The sequence below is a fragment of the Cheilinus undulatus genome, linkage group 5 (assembly GCF_018320785.1).
Source record: "Cheilinus undulatus linkage group 5, ASM1832078v1, whole genome shotgun sequence".
NCBI lineage: Eukaryota > Metazoa > Chordata > Actinopteri > Labriformes > Labridae > Cheilinus > Cheilinus undulatus.
In genome coordinates this window covers 29,348,678-29,362,611 of record NC_054869.1, presented here as the reverse complement: position 1 = coordinate 29,362,611, position 13,934 = coordinate 29,348,678, and the positions used below count along the sequence as shown (strand labels likewise).

At 38.9% G+C, this 13,934-nt stretch overlaps 2 protein-coding genes across 2 annotated transcripts; one reads left to right on the top strand and one right to left on the bottom strand.

Annotated features, from left to right (window-relative positions):
• Positions 1-10: 10 nt before the first annotated feature.
• inpp5e (inositol polyphosphate-5-phosphatase E) lies at positions 11-7,937 on the bottom strand. Its single transcript, XM_041786913.1, has 11 exons — positions 7,852-7,937; positions 5,672-6,546; positions 4,965-5,088; positions 4,762-4,859; positions 4,555-4,679; positions 4,292-4,411; positions 3,726-3,833; positions 3,120-3,281; positions 2,890-3,005; positions 2,588-2,724; positions 11-1,147 (listed from the first exon to the last, which is right to left on the bottom strand). Exons 2-11 carry the CDS (start codon positions 6,490-6,492, stop codon positions 1,015-1,017), a joined length of 1,944 nt encoding a protein of 647 aa, XP_041642847.1. The 5' UTR covers positions 6,493-6,546; positions 7,852-7,937; the 3' UTR covers positions 11-1,014.
• A 2,096-nt stretch (positions 7,938-10,033) lies between these two features.
• LOC121509491 (gamma-crystallin M3-like) lies at positions 10,034-12,495 on the top strand. Its single transcript, XM_041786915.1, has 3 exons — positions 10,034-10,066; positions 11,644-11,886; positions 12,217-12,495. Exons 1-3 carry the CDS (start codon positions 10,034-10,036, stop codon positions 12,493-12,495), a joined length of 555 nt encoding a protein of 184 aa, XP_041642849.1.
• Positions 12,496-13,934: the final 1,439 nt, after the last annotated feature.

The window sequence follows — 13,934 nt, the reverse complement described above, 5'->3', positions numbered from 1 at the left end:
ACTTTTATTACAGGATGTTATCGAACATATAAAAAGACTGATAAAGATTAGAGGCCCTGAAGAAACAAAAAAGACCTACAGGCACTTTTTTTCTGGAACAGACTATGCTTCATGATGAGAATACATGTTCTATAAATGTGATACATACAGTACATGGTGTACAGGGAATAAAGTTACATAGCAATGAACTGAGAGAGGTAAGGCATTGCATTACAGTTGTGAAGAATTTCTTGGCCTATGAGAAAAGTAGTAATAAAAGTGAACAGTAAAACGTGTTTTTAATTTCAAAGTTAGTGCTTTCAAAAATACATGATTTCCTTAACAGTAGTTAAAAATAAATAGTAACAATCTCCTGAACCATGTGGCCTTGAACTTATGTTTGATCTAAAGCTCTCCTCTTCAGTCATAACATATCTCCCTTAAAAACATTCAGACTAAAATTCAAGTTAAAATCAATCAAAAGTAGACACCCGTATAACATTTAAAAGTGCAACTTAATATAATATTTGTAAGCTGCTTGATGACAAATTAACAAGGCATTTGAACACTGATGTAGCTTTAAAAAATTAACAATGTAGTTTATGATGCTTTAAAACACTTACAAAAAATAGAAAGCCAATGCAGTTACACAGAGGCCATTAAGGTTAGATCAGTTCACACTGGAGCATGTAACTGAAGAGTAAGCCACAGCGGCAGCCCCCTCCCTCTCCTGTTTGAGTAGAGGGGGCAGAATAAATAAAGACAAGACTGCTGTGTCTGCAAACCTTTAGTCTGTCTGACCTCAAGGTCCCTGCCCTCAAGTACAGCCAGCCACTTCCACCAGAACATTCACACACATACAATGTTCCCATTGATGCCCAACAGAGGGCGACCTCTGCTCAGCTACTGCCATACACTACCAGGTCATGTCAAGACAGCTCTGGTATCTTTGTGCCCTTCATCTTCCTGTCCGGTTTTGAATTCCAGTTACTGGCACTGTTTGGACCTAGTTCAGTTTGGACTGCTCAGTTCATTTCAGGAGATGGTGCAGATGGTGCTGCTACTTTGGTTCTTCATGGCCTCCCTCCTCTTTAGTTCTCTGGTGATCCTCCTCCTGATGCCCTCCAAATATAAGCCTCGGTCAAACTGGCCCGCACCCAGAGGAATACTGAAAACACAGAAATGTAACCCACCATACTTAAAATAGGCCTAGAAAAAACAAAAGACAAGTGTTGTATTCAAGGTTTTAATAAAAGGCACTAAGACTCAGGGGCAGAGGCATACAAGGTATGAGTTTTTCCCTGTGCTGGAAATTGAAATGTAATTAATGAACTGTATTTGCTGTAATTGTTTCTGTAAAACTCTTTAATGAAGCGTTATAAAATGAATTTGGAAGAAAAAGACATGTAAGTAAAATATACTTTAGTAACTGGTAAATCCTCTATTCAGTTCATTCAACAAGAAGCTCAAATATGCTTTAATTCTACGTTGAGCTCATTAAATTAAGCTTTTCTATTTTCATTTGAGCCTATAAATTCTGATACATTTAAATGAAAGCTATGCATTTTCTCTTTTCATTGAGTTATAATATTTGGCCCACTGAGAGTATTCTACATTTTAGAACAATGTGGCCCTCTGTAACAACAGTTTTTGCCACCCTCTTGGAAACCAAAAATTTGCCCACCCCACGATCTAATCAGTCACACATGACATCCCCTAATGCCTTTAGGCATATAAGCATGGTCAAACAATCTGCTGAAGAACAAACTGAACATCAGAATGGAAGAGAGAGGTGGTTTAAGTTCATTTGAACGGGCCATGGTTGACTAGCTGGTCTGAGTATTTCACAAAGTAGTGATCTACTGGGATTTTAATGCACATCATTCTTTAGCCTTGGCATGCAGAAGAGCATCTCTGAACACTCTGAACCTTGAAGCAGATGGGCTACAGCAGCAGAAAAACACACCAGGTGCCACTCCTGTCAGCTAAGAAGGAAACTGAGGCGTCATTTCACATGGGCTCAACGACATTTGACAATAGAAGATTGGAAAAACATTGCCCAGTCTGATGAGTCTTGATTTTTGCTATGACAAAACTGAATGGTAGGGTCAGGATTTGGTGTAAACAACAGTCTGACACACCAACAATAACCAATGATGCAGTCAAAGTTACTTAAATCCCTCTTTTTACTCTTTCTGATCTTTGCTTTGAACTTTAGCACATTGGCTTAACCCTGTTGTTTGCTGACATTCTCTACATTTTCAAGAGCACAATAGCCAAAATGACACTGTTTCAAAAGAGCCAATGAGTGAGATTGGGCGGCATCTAGGGGTGAGGTTGTGAAATGCCACAAACTTTTAACCATGGTTCTTAGTATCCTATTCCAAAAAGTTGTGGTACACAAGAAAATAAATGAGGATATTTTTTAAGACCCAGTCTTATATTTGTCCCTTCTTCCTGCCTAATGAAGGTCACAAAATGCTTTTCTCTTTTCAGGTACAACACAACAAAAAAAGGATTCTTAAATTAGGTAATTCTGTTTCTGCACATCCCTCTAAATCTTACATGCTGACCCTTTAAGGAAAAGGATTTTTAAAGGTGGACTCACTTGTCCCTGCCTGGCCGTAGTTTGACCTGGAAGACACCGATGACTGGCCGATGGTCTGAGGTCTTGATGCTGGAGCAGCTGGTGTATTTGGCTACTTTTATGTCATCTGCCTGCCTGCTCCTGAACAAGATCCTGTCCTGTGAACACAAACAAATGTTTTATCTTACAGGACAGAGACAAGATTCTGACTTGATCTGGCCTGGTTGATTACGTAGCTTATGTCAGTTGCTATATTATCCACTTAACTTAATATAAATTACTACTTATCTTTAACCTGTAAGGCCTTTCTTCCTTATCCTTACTGTATATGAAGGCGTTCTCTGTTTAGAAGTAGTGTCATAGATATCACAGCCGATGTCAAACTTGTACGTAGGGCGGAAGTGTATCGGTGCCTCTTGGAAGCCTTTAAAAATTGAACCTTGAGGGGAAAAAAATTTTCAAGGTAAAAATCAATTGAACAAAGTGACATACTTTATCAACAACTGCATATAACTTTTCATTGCGATGTGTCCTCTTAACAAGCAAAGCATACCCTCTTTAATTTCCTTGGAGAGCTGGTCGTGCTCTAGGAGAAGGTCCATATTGTCCCCTACTGTGCGGTTTATGATGGTCTCCACATCAAGCCGGGCCTTATTTATTCGAAAGTTGAAATCTCCAAACCAGAAGACCTGGTCAAATCTTGTGGTGACATCAGCTACAATAAAAAATTACTGCTTTGATTATTAACGCCATTATTTTATCATTCCAAGGCTTAGATTGAAAGTAATTATGCTGCTAATTATAGTACATTTCATTTAGCAGATCATATAATGGGACAAAGAAACCAAATATCGATCTAAAGAGTGCTTCTTAAAATCTATTTCAGAAAAGTATGTAGCAGCGTATTTAACACTCAACTGAGTAAAATTCCTCCACCTGAACACATTTAATCTGGTTTTAACAGCTGCTATCAATGCTTTTTTATTTAAAAGGGGTTTCTTTTATTTACAGGTTTGAGTTTCGATATAGTATGTGAATGTGCACTATTTCCATTTTTTAACATTGGAATTATCTACATGACTGTTCATCTAAGTTCATGAATATTATTTATCCCACTGACAGAATTTTTGTTTAGGACCAAGTAACTTCAAAATCTCACATGGGGTGGAGCGGTATGGGTTGGTGTCTGGAAGGCCTTTTGGAAGAGCAAGAGCCTCGACGATCTTGTTGTAGTCCAGTATTCTCTCGTAAATTTTGGCATCTCCAGCTGACAGGAGAACAGAATAACATGCAACAGTGTGTTAACACATGTTCCCCTGAACATTTCCAGAATTGAATGTTCCCAACAGCAAGACATTTTCTATATGTTTTCTTTGGAAAATGGAAAGGTGGGGAAGGTTAATTTTGGGGAGGAAAATTCAGGTTTATACATGAAGCTGGGACATTTTCTGGGGTTTTGATGTTTGAGTAGGGCTTAAGAAACACATATTGTCTAGCTCTTACACAACACTTTTGAATGCAAATATTCAATAGCAGGAGTAAATTTAACAGCTGTATGTCTCAAACATTAATAGAACAAACAACACATTTTTCTTTTCAATAGAGAGGCAAATTTCCCTCCTTAGCTGTAGCAAAAATAACCAGCCAGACCAATCTATAACCTTCCTGGTAAGAGCTTCATAACAAGCTGCTTTAGTCCCAGATTTGGGGAAACCTTCAACTTACAAGTAAAATGGGATGTGATGAAAAGGAAGGAAGTTCCAAAAAATGTAAAAGCAAGTCCCACAGCTCCTTTGGTTTTGATCTGGGAGATGATCCTGGTTGTGACTGTGGCATGTTCCACCTCTGTGTAGGCAAACAGAGCAGATGTTTAGGTAACTGTTAAAGCCATTAATGTACCTAACACATTAGATTCAGTAGTAGATAAATTAAGTTGATCCCTTTCCACTATGACATCTATTTCCCTGTATGATTTGAACAGGACTGACCTGAGCAGAACCAGATGAGGTCTCTTCTGACAAACACGCTGAGATACAAAACACCATGAGACGCTGCATACAGCATGACATAGTAAGGTCCCAGAGTCTCCTGAAGACGGGTCTCCCACTCCCTCCTGAACATGCATAGCCACGTATAAGGTAGTGTAAGGCAGAGATCCTTTTTAGCTTTTATATCCATAGTAGAATCATTTATACCTGTCAGGACATCCCTCCTGGACCCCAATAATATAAAAATCTTGTGCAAATTCAGAGTCTGTTGGAAGGAGGAGGTCATCTAAGTTGGACGGAAGCCCCTGGAAAAACACAGACTTGGTTACAACTCAGTAAGGCCTAACTTGTGCAGACTTTAAAATGCCTCTTGGCATATGAGCCACTCCATGGTCCTGCTTTCCTTCTACCTTCTCCCCTTGCATGTTCCACGTGGCTATGTAGATGCCCAGTCTCCTGTCTGGGAAGTAGCGGTCCAACTCCTCCGCCCCTAGTAGAGCTCCACTTCCTAGCACACTGCCCTCCAGGAAGCTCCTGAAAAAATGCACAAATGGAGAATGAGATCAGTAGAAAAAAGCAAAGCTGTTGTCTCAGGAATTGTCATTATCTTTAATGTTAAATCATTCATTCCACCTTAAGACTCACAAAACGAGGTTCTTTGCAGTATGGAAACTCTCTACTGCTCAACATGCACTTCAAAACAAAAGTGTCTAACCACATCTTACCAAAGCAGGCTTTCTACACTTATATCGCTCTCTGATGTGTAACCTGCAGCATGAAAGAGGCCTTGTTGCTCTTCATGAAAAGTGTTCTCTTGTCATTGGTTGACATATACTGTAAATACCAATCCACAAAATAATGGATATAATGGGGCTTTTTCTTAGCACTTAGACATATTTTTGCCTTTCCTCCAGTAAAAAGCTGCTTTGAACAAACATCTCCTCTGTCCACGTGTCAGGATAAATTTACAATCTGTTGGTGCTTCTAAAACATTTACTCAAGATGCCCTTTGATAACAAACAACAAGCAGAGAGCCCAATCAGTACCTCACACAAGAGCCTCCTGATAACTACAGTCCACACACATTAATCTTTGTTGTCCTTGATTATTACTCTACCTGTTCCTGACATCCTGAGGTCTTATGGGGCTGAGCACGCTGTATGTGGACCTCATGGAGTTGACAGAGGCACTATCCGACCCCATGTTCTCCAGAAGCCGGCTGTCACTCAGGTTCCTGTGGAGTCTCTCCCCGTGCTTCTCTCTGGCCAGTACGGCATAATCCAAGCAATCCCTGTCAATCCTATTAGCTGCCCTTAAAGTGGCCGAAGCAAAGTTCTGGTCCAGAGCAGGCAGAGGTCCTGTGGATTGCACTGGAGACAGACGCAGCTTGGCGGCCCTTACTCGGAGGTCTGTTAGGTTGCTCTGCTGGCTGGTGGGTGTCCTTTCATACTCAGAGAGACTCCTTCCTCTGTCCCGAAAGACTGGGGATCCTCTCGTTAAGGCAGAGACCGGTCTAACAGTGGAGTCCTGGTTATTCCTGATGGTGGCAGGACCTCTGAGAGCTAGCGTACCTGGAACAAGAGCTGTTTGGTCCTCTTTGAGTGAGTCTGTAGATGAGCCAGTCTCAGCAGGGTCACTCAGGCTTTCCTGGCTGTTTTTCAGCCGTCTGGTTCTGACATTCTCCTCCACAGAGCCACTTTTGCTGGAAAGCCTGGGTCGTGAGGGTGGCCGTGGCTGGTATGGACTGATCTCTTCCTCAACATTTGTGGCACTGAGCTTAAGGGTATCTTTGTGTTCACTGCAGGATTTGGCAGCTACTAAGGGGGTCTTGAGTGTCCTCCTGTCATTGACACTTGAGTCTCCTTTACCTGGAGTGTCAGAGTACTGACGGAGGGTGTTGTCCTCTCCATTCTCATCCATCCTCTTACATCCAGCCATGCGACCAGCTGGGGTCAGGTGGATGACGCTTTCTCATAATTGTCTGACATATCCCTTAATAAAAAAAAGACAGAAAATGATTCAGTAAAATATTGTCAATTTAAATGAGTTTGATTAGGCTTATATAGAGTTGTTGTCTGTTGTAAGGTGGGGTATTTTTCCAGCACTCTGAAACTTTCTAAACCACGTAGTCTTCTTTGTTTAAATGTACCACAGTATCAAGGAGTATCCAGAAGTGGAAAAAGTACCAAACTATTGTACTCAGGTAAAAGTACAGTTACTCTTGTTAAAATGTACTAAAGTAAAAGTAAAAGTACTGGTCTAAAAATCTACTCAAGTAAAAGTAAAAAGTAAGTAATTTAAAATTTACTCAAAGTACTCTGTACTGAGAAGCTACTTTTGATACCCAAGGGGCTTTCACGGTGAAATATGGCCAGTCCTTAATGTGCAATAACAACAAGACAATATGGACCTTTATCCAGGTTATTTATTAGAAGGTTTGGCCTAACCTAAAGTACAATGCAACAGCTGTTTTGGGAAGAAATATGGAATCATTCTCCACTGACTGTCATGTGTTGTGAAAGCCAGACAACTGGTTGTTTTCAGGCTGCTGGCAGGAAGCCTGGACCTCCTTGTTGTGGCTTTTAGTGTTATCTTTTACTCAGTACTTGATGCTTTTTAAAAATGTAATTAAGTAAAATACTTAAAATATACTCAAGTGAAAGTAGCAATTCTAAAAACTACTCAAAAAAGTACAAGTACACAAAAAGCTACTCAATTACAGTAATTTGAGTAAATGGAACTAGTTACTTTCCACCCCTGGGAGTATCTAAGCTAAATTACACTTCTATCATCAGAGACATGCTAAAAGAAAGAACTGGCAAATCGACATGGTGACATCGGATTTGTACAATTTTGACAGTGTGTTGGAGTCAGTGCCTGTTAATGATCCCAAACTGAATGTCTAACACTACGTTAGGTGTTGAACTGACATCGTTCGATCTTTACCATACTGAAGTTTATAACACTGGTATCATGTCAGCCCTAACCTGTAGCATACGTACATTCCTCCTTCCACATCAACAGTGTAATACACACTGTTAACACAACATTAATCGACGATATTTAGTCATGTATGATAAGTCTGTGATAGCATATAATATCCGCTCACTTGCTGCACACAGTAATAACAATAACTGATAAACAGCAGATAAGACATTATAAACCGTTAGCGACACACAAGCTAGCTGAGCTAACGTCCAGAATAACGGTTTATAAAATGTTCTTAATAGAACGGCGATGTTGATAGTGTCCGACTTTTGAGGTTATGCGACTGTTGTCAAACTGATGTACAATTACCTCTGGTTTATTGTTGTTAGGCGACAGAGTGGATAATTTAAAAGTACCGTTAGCCTGATTACTTCCTTAGCAACGTTTGACAACACGCTCTGTTACCAAGACAAGAGAGTCACGACAAGAGCTGGGCGTACGTCACAGCGCCCCCGTGTGCTGACAAGTCAAATTACTACACTCTGTAACAGCATCGGAAATCATTGCAAGCTACCTGTGTGTTGAACAAATATAGAAAATACAAAATAATCCGACGAATAGTTTTATATATTTTTTAGAATCTTTTGTGTTGTCGCGTACAACATTTTTATTATGATGTCTATTATCATTATATCACCATTATAATTATTTCAATGGACAATAGTCATACAATAGTCATTTTTCCTTTGTGACTTAGAATCAATTTTGATTTCATAAAACTTTTTAAAGGCAGAAATCCCGAAATTTGCAATGACAATGATCCCAATAACTTTAGCCTATTGGAGACCCTCCTTTTAATGATAAAAGGCTGGGGGTCAATTCCTTTTATATCACAATGGCAAAAATCCAAAGTTAAACAGAAAAAATGAATGATAAGCCAAGAATAAAACGTTTCAATATGCAGTGGTTAAGAAAAATTTAAGTTGTATTAGTATTAGTTAATTTGTATTTTTTTCTGCATTTTCTCCCTCTACACGCCAACTCTCTCCAATCACCCTAGCATCTCATGGCCACCCCCTGAAGGGACGGGACCCTGACTTTGATAAAATCCTGTTTAAAAAACAAACACACATCTGTTTTTTTTTTTTGTTTTTTTTGGAAGTGCAGTTTTTGACATATTTTTTTGTCATCTAGTATTTTATTTTACCACTTGACATCTTTTTTTTTTTTTTTTTTTTTTACTATTTTTGACTCATTGTTAATCCTGACTTGTAGTGTGATATTCTGAGTAAGTGTCTGAAAATTTATGTGGACCCAACTGGATTGAAATGGACTTATTTTGTTTTTTGAACAACAAAATGTACTTAACTGATTGTTATGAATTTGTGTATCCCCATTGGACTCCTGTATTATCATTCACACCAAGCTGTCTTCTACACAAGCTTCAAAAAGTCTCTAACTATATCTCTAGCATTTACCTAATCCCACATGACATAGTTTGAGACGGGCATTTAGTTATAGATGAAGTTTAAAAAGTTATAAGTTATATATCTAAAGGTATTAAATATATTGGTCAGGCAGTGGGCCACAACTTTGTTATTTTTTAATTAGTGCAAATGGTCACCCTTTAAAACTTTGTGGGTTTTAACACATTTTAAAGCAATACAAAGTATCAAAAGATATGTCTATTTTGTGTTAAATAAATTGGAAAACACCGTGTTTTTTTTGCCTTCATTCCCTGAAAAATGGGGATTTTGGAGATGCAGGGTTTTGGCCCGACACCAGCGATATGTAAATATAATCTATTGAACTCAGAAAAAAACAGAGAATAACCTTGAGTGGTGATTATCCTATATTTGGGCAAAAACTAGAAAATGCTATTTACTCTTCTATACAAGGTAAACTGATCTAATAGAAGTCTGCTAAAGCTTGAATTCTAATTCTAATTTAAGATGTAGATGCCCACAAAAAAGCTAAAGATCCCTTTTTCCCATTACAAAAATGAATCCTTTTTTCATTAAATGAGCAAAACTGGTTCAACACAATCTAATACTTGTACTAGGACATTGTGATGCTTGAGGTCTTATAATAAAGGATATGTTCTTTAAAAATCAGAAAAATTAAGTCAAAGACTCAGTTGCATGAAAACATCATCATGTCATTTAAGTCTTTAAATTAAATGCTGATGTATACTAAAGTGACTATAACAAACTCCATGTTGGAAACACAAAACGCAGAAAAAAGTTGCTGATGACAATAGAGTTTACGTAACACTGAAAAAACAATGTCCAGGTATGACCCCCGGATGTTAACCCTTTCAGCCGTCCTGTGACCCCCACACATTGTGAGAGAAAGAAACCCTGAGCCCTCTGGCCCCTGAAAAAGTGGACAATCCTTCCATATTCTGGTGACATTTCTATGACTCTACTGCTGGCTCAGGGGGATTTGGACAAAAGGGCCAGTCTTTGGGACAGGTATAAAAGGAAAGGGTTAAACCCAGAAGAGGACAGTTTGGTGACAGAACAGCTTCAGCAGCTAACCGACCAACAAGATGGATTCCACTGGGATGAACATGATGAGCAGGGTAAGCTGATGAGCCAACCTCAACACCGCTGTTCCTCTTTTTTCTTTTTTCTTTTTTACAGAGATCTGGAGTGTCTTTGAGCTCATGATTTGACTAAACCTTCTAGTTTTTATTCTGTACTTTCCTTGCTACAATATTAGGCTATTTAAGTTAAAACATCTGTGCACTATGCTTAACTCTGAAAAGTAAAAAAAATATATAGTTTGTGACAGTCATCTTTAAGACAAAGTGGGAGTAGGCAGGCTTAGAGTAAAATAGTCATCCTCAAACTTGTGAAGACCAACCTACAAAGATAGTAAACATTATATTAATGTCAGCACAGAAAGATAGTACTGAATGTAAACATTCAGTTTATTTGGTCTTTTTCCTTCAATAGGACATCTGAAGAGAGAAGAGAGGAAAGATTTGATCAGATATGCATCTGTTGTGTTCAGCTCTCTCTTTTAATTCTCTTTTCACATTTCTATTTATCCTTTAAGGCACATTTTCTTTGAATTATACCCTGTTCTATTTAATTTATGTCAACTTTTTGTTTTTTGTTTAGTATATTTCACATACAACACACCAACATTGTGTTACTCTTTAGCAATCTGGCAGCACAATTTCCTTCAGGATTTTCTAAGCCGTTTTGTGTCATATTATTTTGTATCAAAAGACTGAGATTGGGAGTTGAACCTGCAGTTGGGGACTCTGTATATGGGACACCTACTATGTACAAAAATGCTGCTAGACAAAAAGTTATATTGCTGTAAACTCCAGGCTTTACTCTGGATAGCACCACCTTTTATTTCACCTAACATGCTCTTCGCCATTTACTTCTGGAAAAAGTTGCAGCTTTTAAAAGTGACATCTCTGTTTCTCCTATTTACCTCAAATAAATTAGCAAAAGTTTTTCTCTCTCTAAGAATAAACTTCTTTTGGGATTAAAGCTGCACTTTGAAGCAGACCTAAACTCAATTTATATTAATGTATGTGCCAACGCTCTTTACATTTATTAATTCATTTGAAGCTATACGGGCTTAGGCAGTCACATACACACAGTGTCATCTTCTAATGCTTTGACTGTGTTGTTCCTCATAGCCAACCTTGTAGTGACTGTACGGCCAACACTTGATACAATTTCAACATTTTGACATAGCAGTTCAAAATGGGCATCAGAAAATTTTCAAAAAAGGATGTTCAAAAACATACTAAATTTTACTTAAAGCTAAAATATGTAACTTTTCTAAATTTAAATACTAGTTTCAAAGTTGATCTAAAAGTACTGTAACTTTCAATGAGGAGGATGGGGTCTAACTATTTCCACAGAGTGCCACGGTTGCTTGCTTTCAGCACTATGAAACTTAAGCAGCAGTTCTCCAAGGACAAATGTTCTCTTTCCCATGTAGTCATTTAGCCACAGCTAATAGACATCATGACAACAGAGTCTTATTAGCAGAACATCCTTAATATTCCTACCTCTTCATGTTAATCATTTCCTGTTTTCCCTTGTAATAAAACACACTCCCATGCACCTTTAAGCATGAACAAACCTTACACATGCTTACCACAGTCTGTCCTCCTTCTCATTGCTACAGATCGTTTTCTTCGAGGACAGGAACTTCCAGGGTCGTTCCTATGAGTGCAATAGCGACTGCCTGGACATGTCCTCCTACCTGAGCAGGTGCCAGTCCTGCAGGGTGGAGAAGGGCTGCTTCGTGGTGTTTGACCGCACCAACTTCATGGGCAACCAGTTCTTCATGAGGAGGGGCGAGTACGCTGACTGCATGAACCTGATGGGTATGAGCGACTGCATCAGGTCTTGCCGCATGATCCCTATGGTAAGATCTCACTCCTGACTGGATTTACTTTAAATACATCAACAGCTAAACATACCATTTCTTTTCCATTAAAATCTCATGCTGGGCGCGCCGGTAGTCGAGTGGTTAAGGCGCACGCCATATATGCAGGCGACCCGGGTTCGAATCCGGCCCGTGGCACTATTTCCTGCATGTCTCTCCCCCGCTCTCCTCCCTGTTTCCGACTCTATCCACTGTCCTATCTAATAAAGGCAAAAAAGGCCAAAAATAAATCTAAAAAAGAAAAAAAAAAATCTCATGCTGAACACCTGATATTCAATGATTTAAACATGTTTCCCCTCTGAAAAGCAGAACAGAGGATCCTTCAGGATGAGGATCTTTGAGAGGGAGAACTTCAATGGTCAGATGCACGAGCTGCAGGACGACTGCGACAACGTTATGGATCGTTATCGCATGTCCCAGTGCATGTCCTGCAACGTGATGGATGGCCACTGGCTGATGTACGAGCAGCCCCACTTCAGAGGCAGGATGATCTACATGAGGCCTGGCGAGTACAGGAACTTCAACAACATGGGCAACAATGGCTCAAAGTTCATGAGCATCAGGCGCATCACCGACTCTTGCTATTAGAGTGTTTATGATGAATAAAGCTGTCAAAACATGAACTGTTTGTGTCATCAAGGTTTTTTTCTTCACCTTCACTCAGTGCTGGTCAGCTTTCTACATCTTCAGAAAAATAGGAACTTTATGGTCTCAAACTTGCTTCTCAAATCCCTAGGAGGATGAATCTTCTATGTAGTCATCATAGAAAGAATAATATAGTGCATTATAAATTATATTTGTAGGTATGAGCGGCTACTTTTTACCACATATAATTATAAAGTTCCTACAAACCTAATTAATGTCCCATCACGCTCTCAAGAGCCAGATTTTGAATATAATGTTATTTGCTGGGCAGTAGAGGAGCGGCACTCTCATGAGCTCAGTTCTGTCCACTGTAGATGATGAACTGGTTACAAATCTGAGTAAGGAGCAGGGAGGATATTTTACCAGTCTAATGTGAGGCCGGACTCCAATAATGTGATCTGAGTTACAAGATCAGCAAGATAAGCTTTTCAAGATAAAATAAATATTTGCATCCCTGTCACACCTAATAGCTCAAAACCGTCTTCATAAATATGGCAACCTGTGTGCAGGGTAATGATGCTTCTTATTCCTAGCCACATTATACATAGTGTACATTATGAGTGAAAAATGTGTGAATGTGATCCATTACACCTCAAACTGGATAAATTGATTGTCCTTTTTCTAGAACAACCTGGGCTTTAAGTATATGTGTGTCACTTGAACTTTAAAAAAAGTTATGAGACAATTACAACATGATAAAACCTAAATGGAAATTAAAACTGATTAAAAGTTTTTTCATATATATATATATATATATATATATATATATATATATATATATATATATATATATATATGTGTGTGTGTGTGTGTGGGGGGGGGGGGGTAGGGGGGTGTAGGTATGTGTGTGTGACACACAGTAAACAATAATGACTAAGACTTTTTGGCACAGATTTACAAAAAACAAACAAACAAACAAACAAACAAAAAAAAAAAACACAAAAGAACTTGGCAGCATGTTTTATTTTGGCTGATTATGAGCCATTATTCAAAGCAGTTCCTGTCTGCAGAGTCACAGAGGGGCACATCACAGGCCCTCTGTGTCTCTTTCTCTCTGTGAGTCATTCAGGCTTTCTCTTCCAGTTGCTTAGGGCACATTCACACCAGAGCTTTTTGGTTCGCTTTAAACAAACTCTGGTCCATTTCCCCCAATAGTCTGATTCATTTGGAGTGGTGTGAAAGCTCATATGAACTCTGGTGCGGACCAAACAAGCAAACTCTGGTCCACTTGAAAACAGGGGATCGCAGTTCGCTTCAAAACGAACCCCGGTGTGGTTCGTTAGAGGTGTAAAAGTAAAGCGGACCAACTTGTGAACCAAAGGCATACGGCTGCATAAAATGTAATATTTTATGGATTTATATATGTGATTTAATACGCTCAA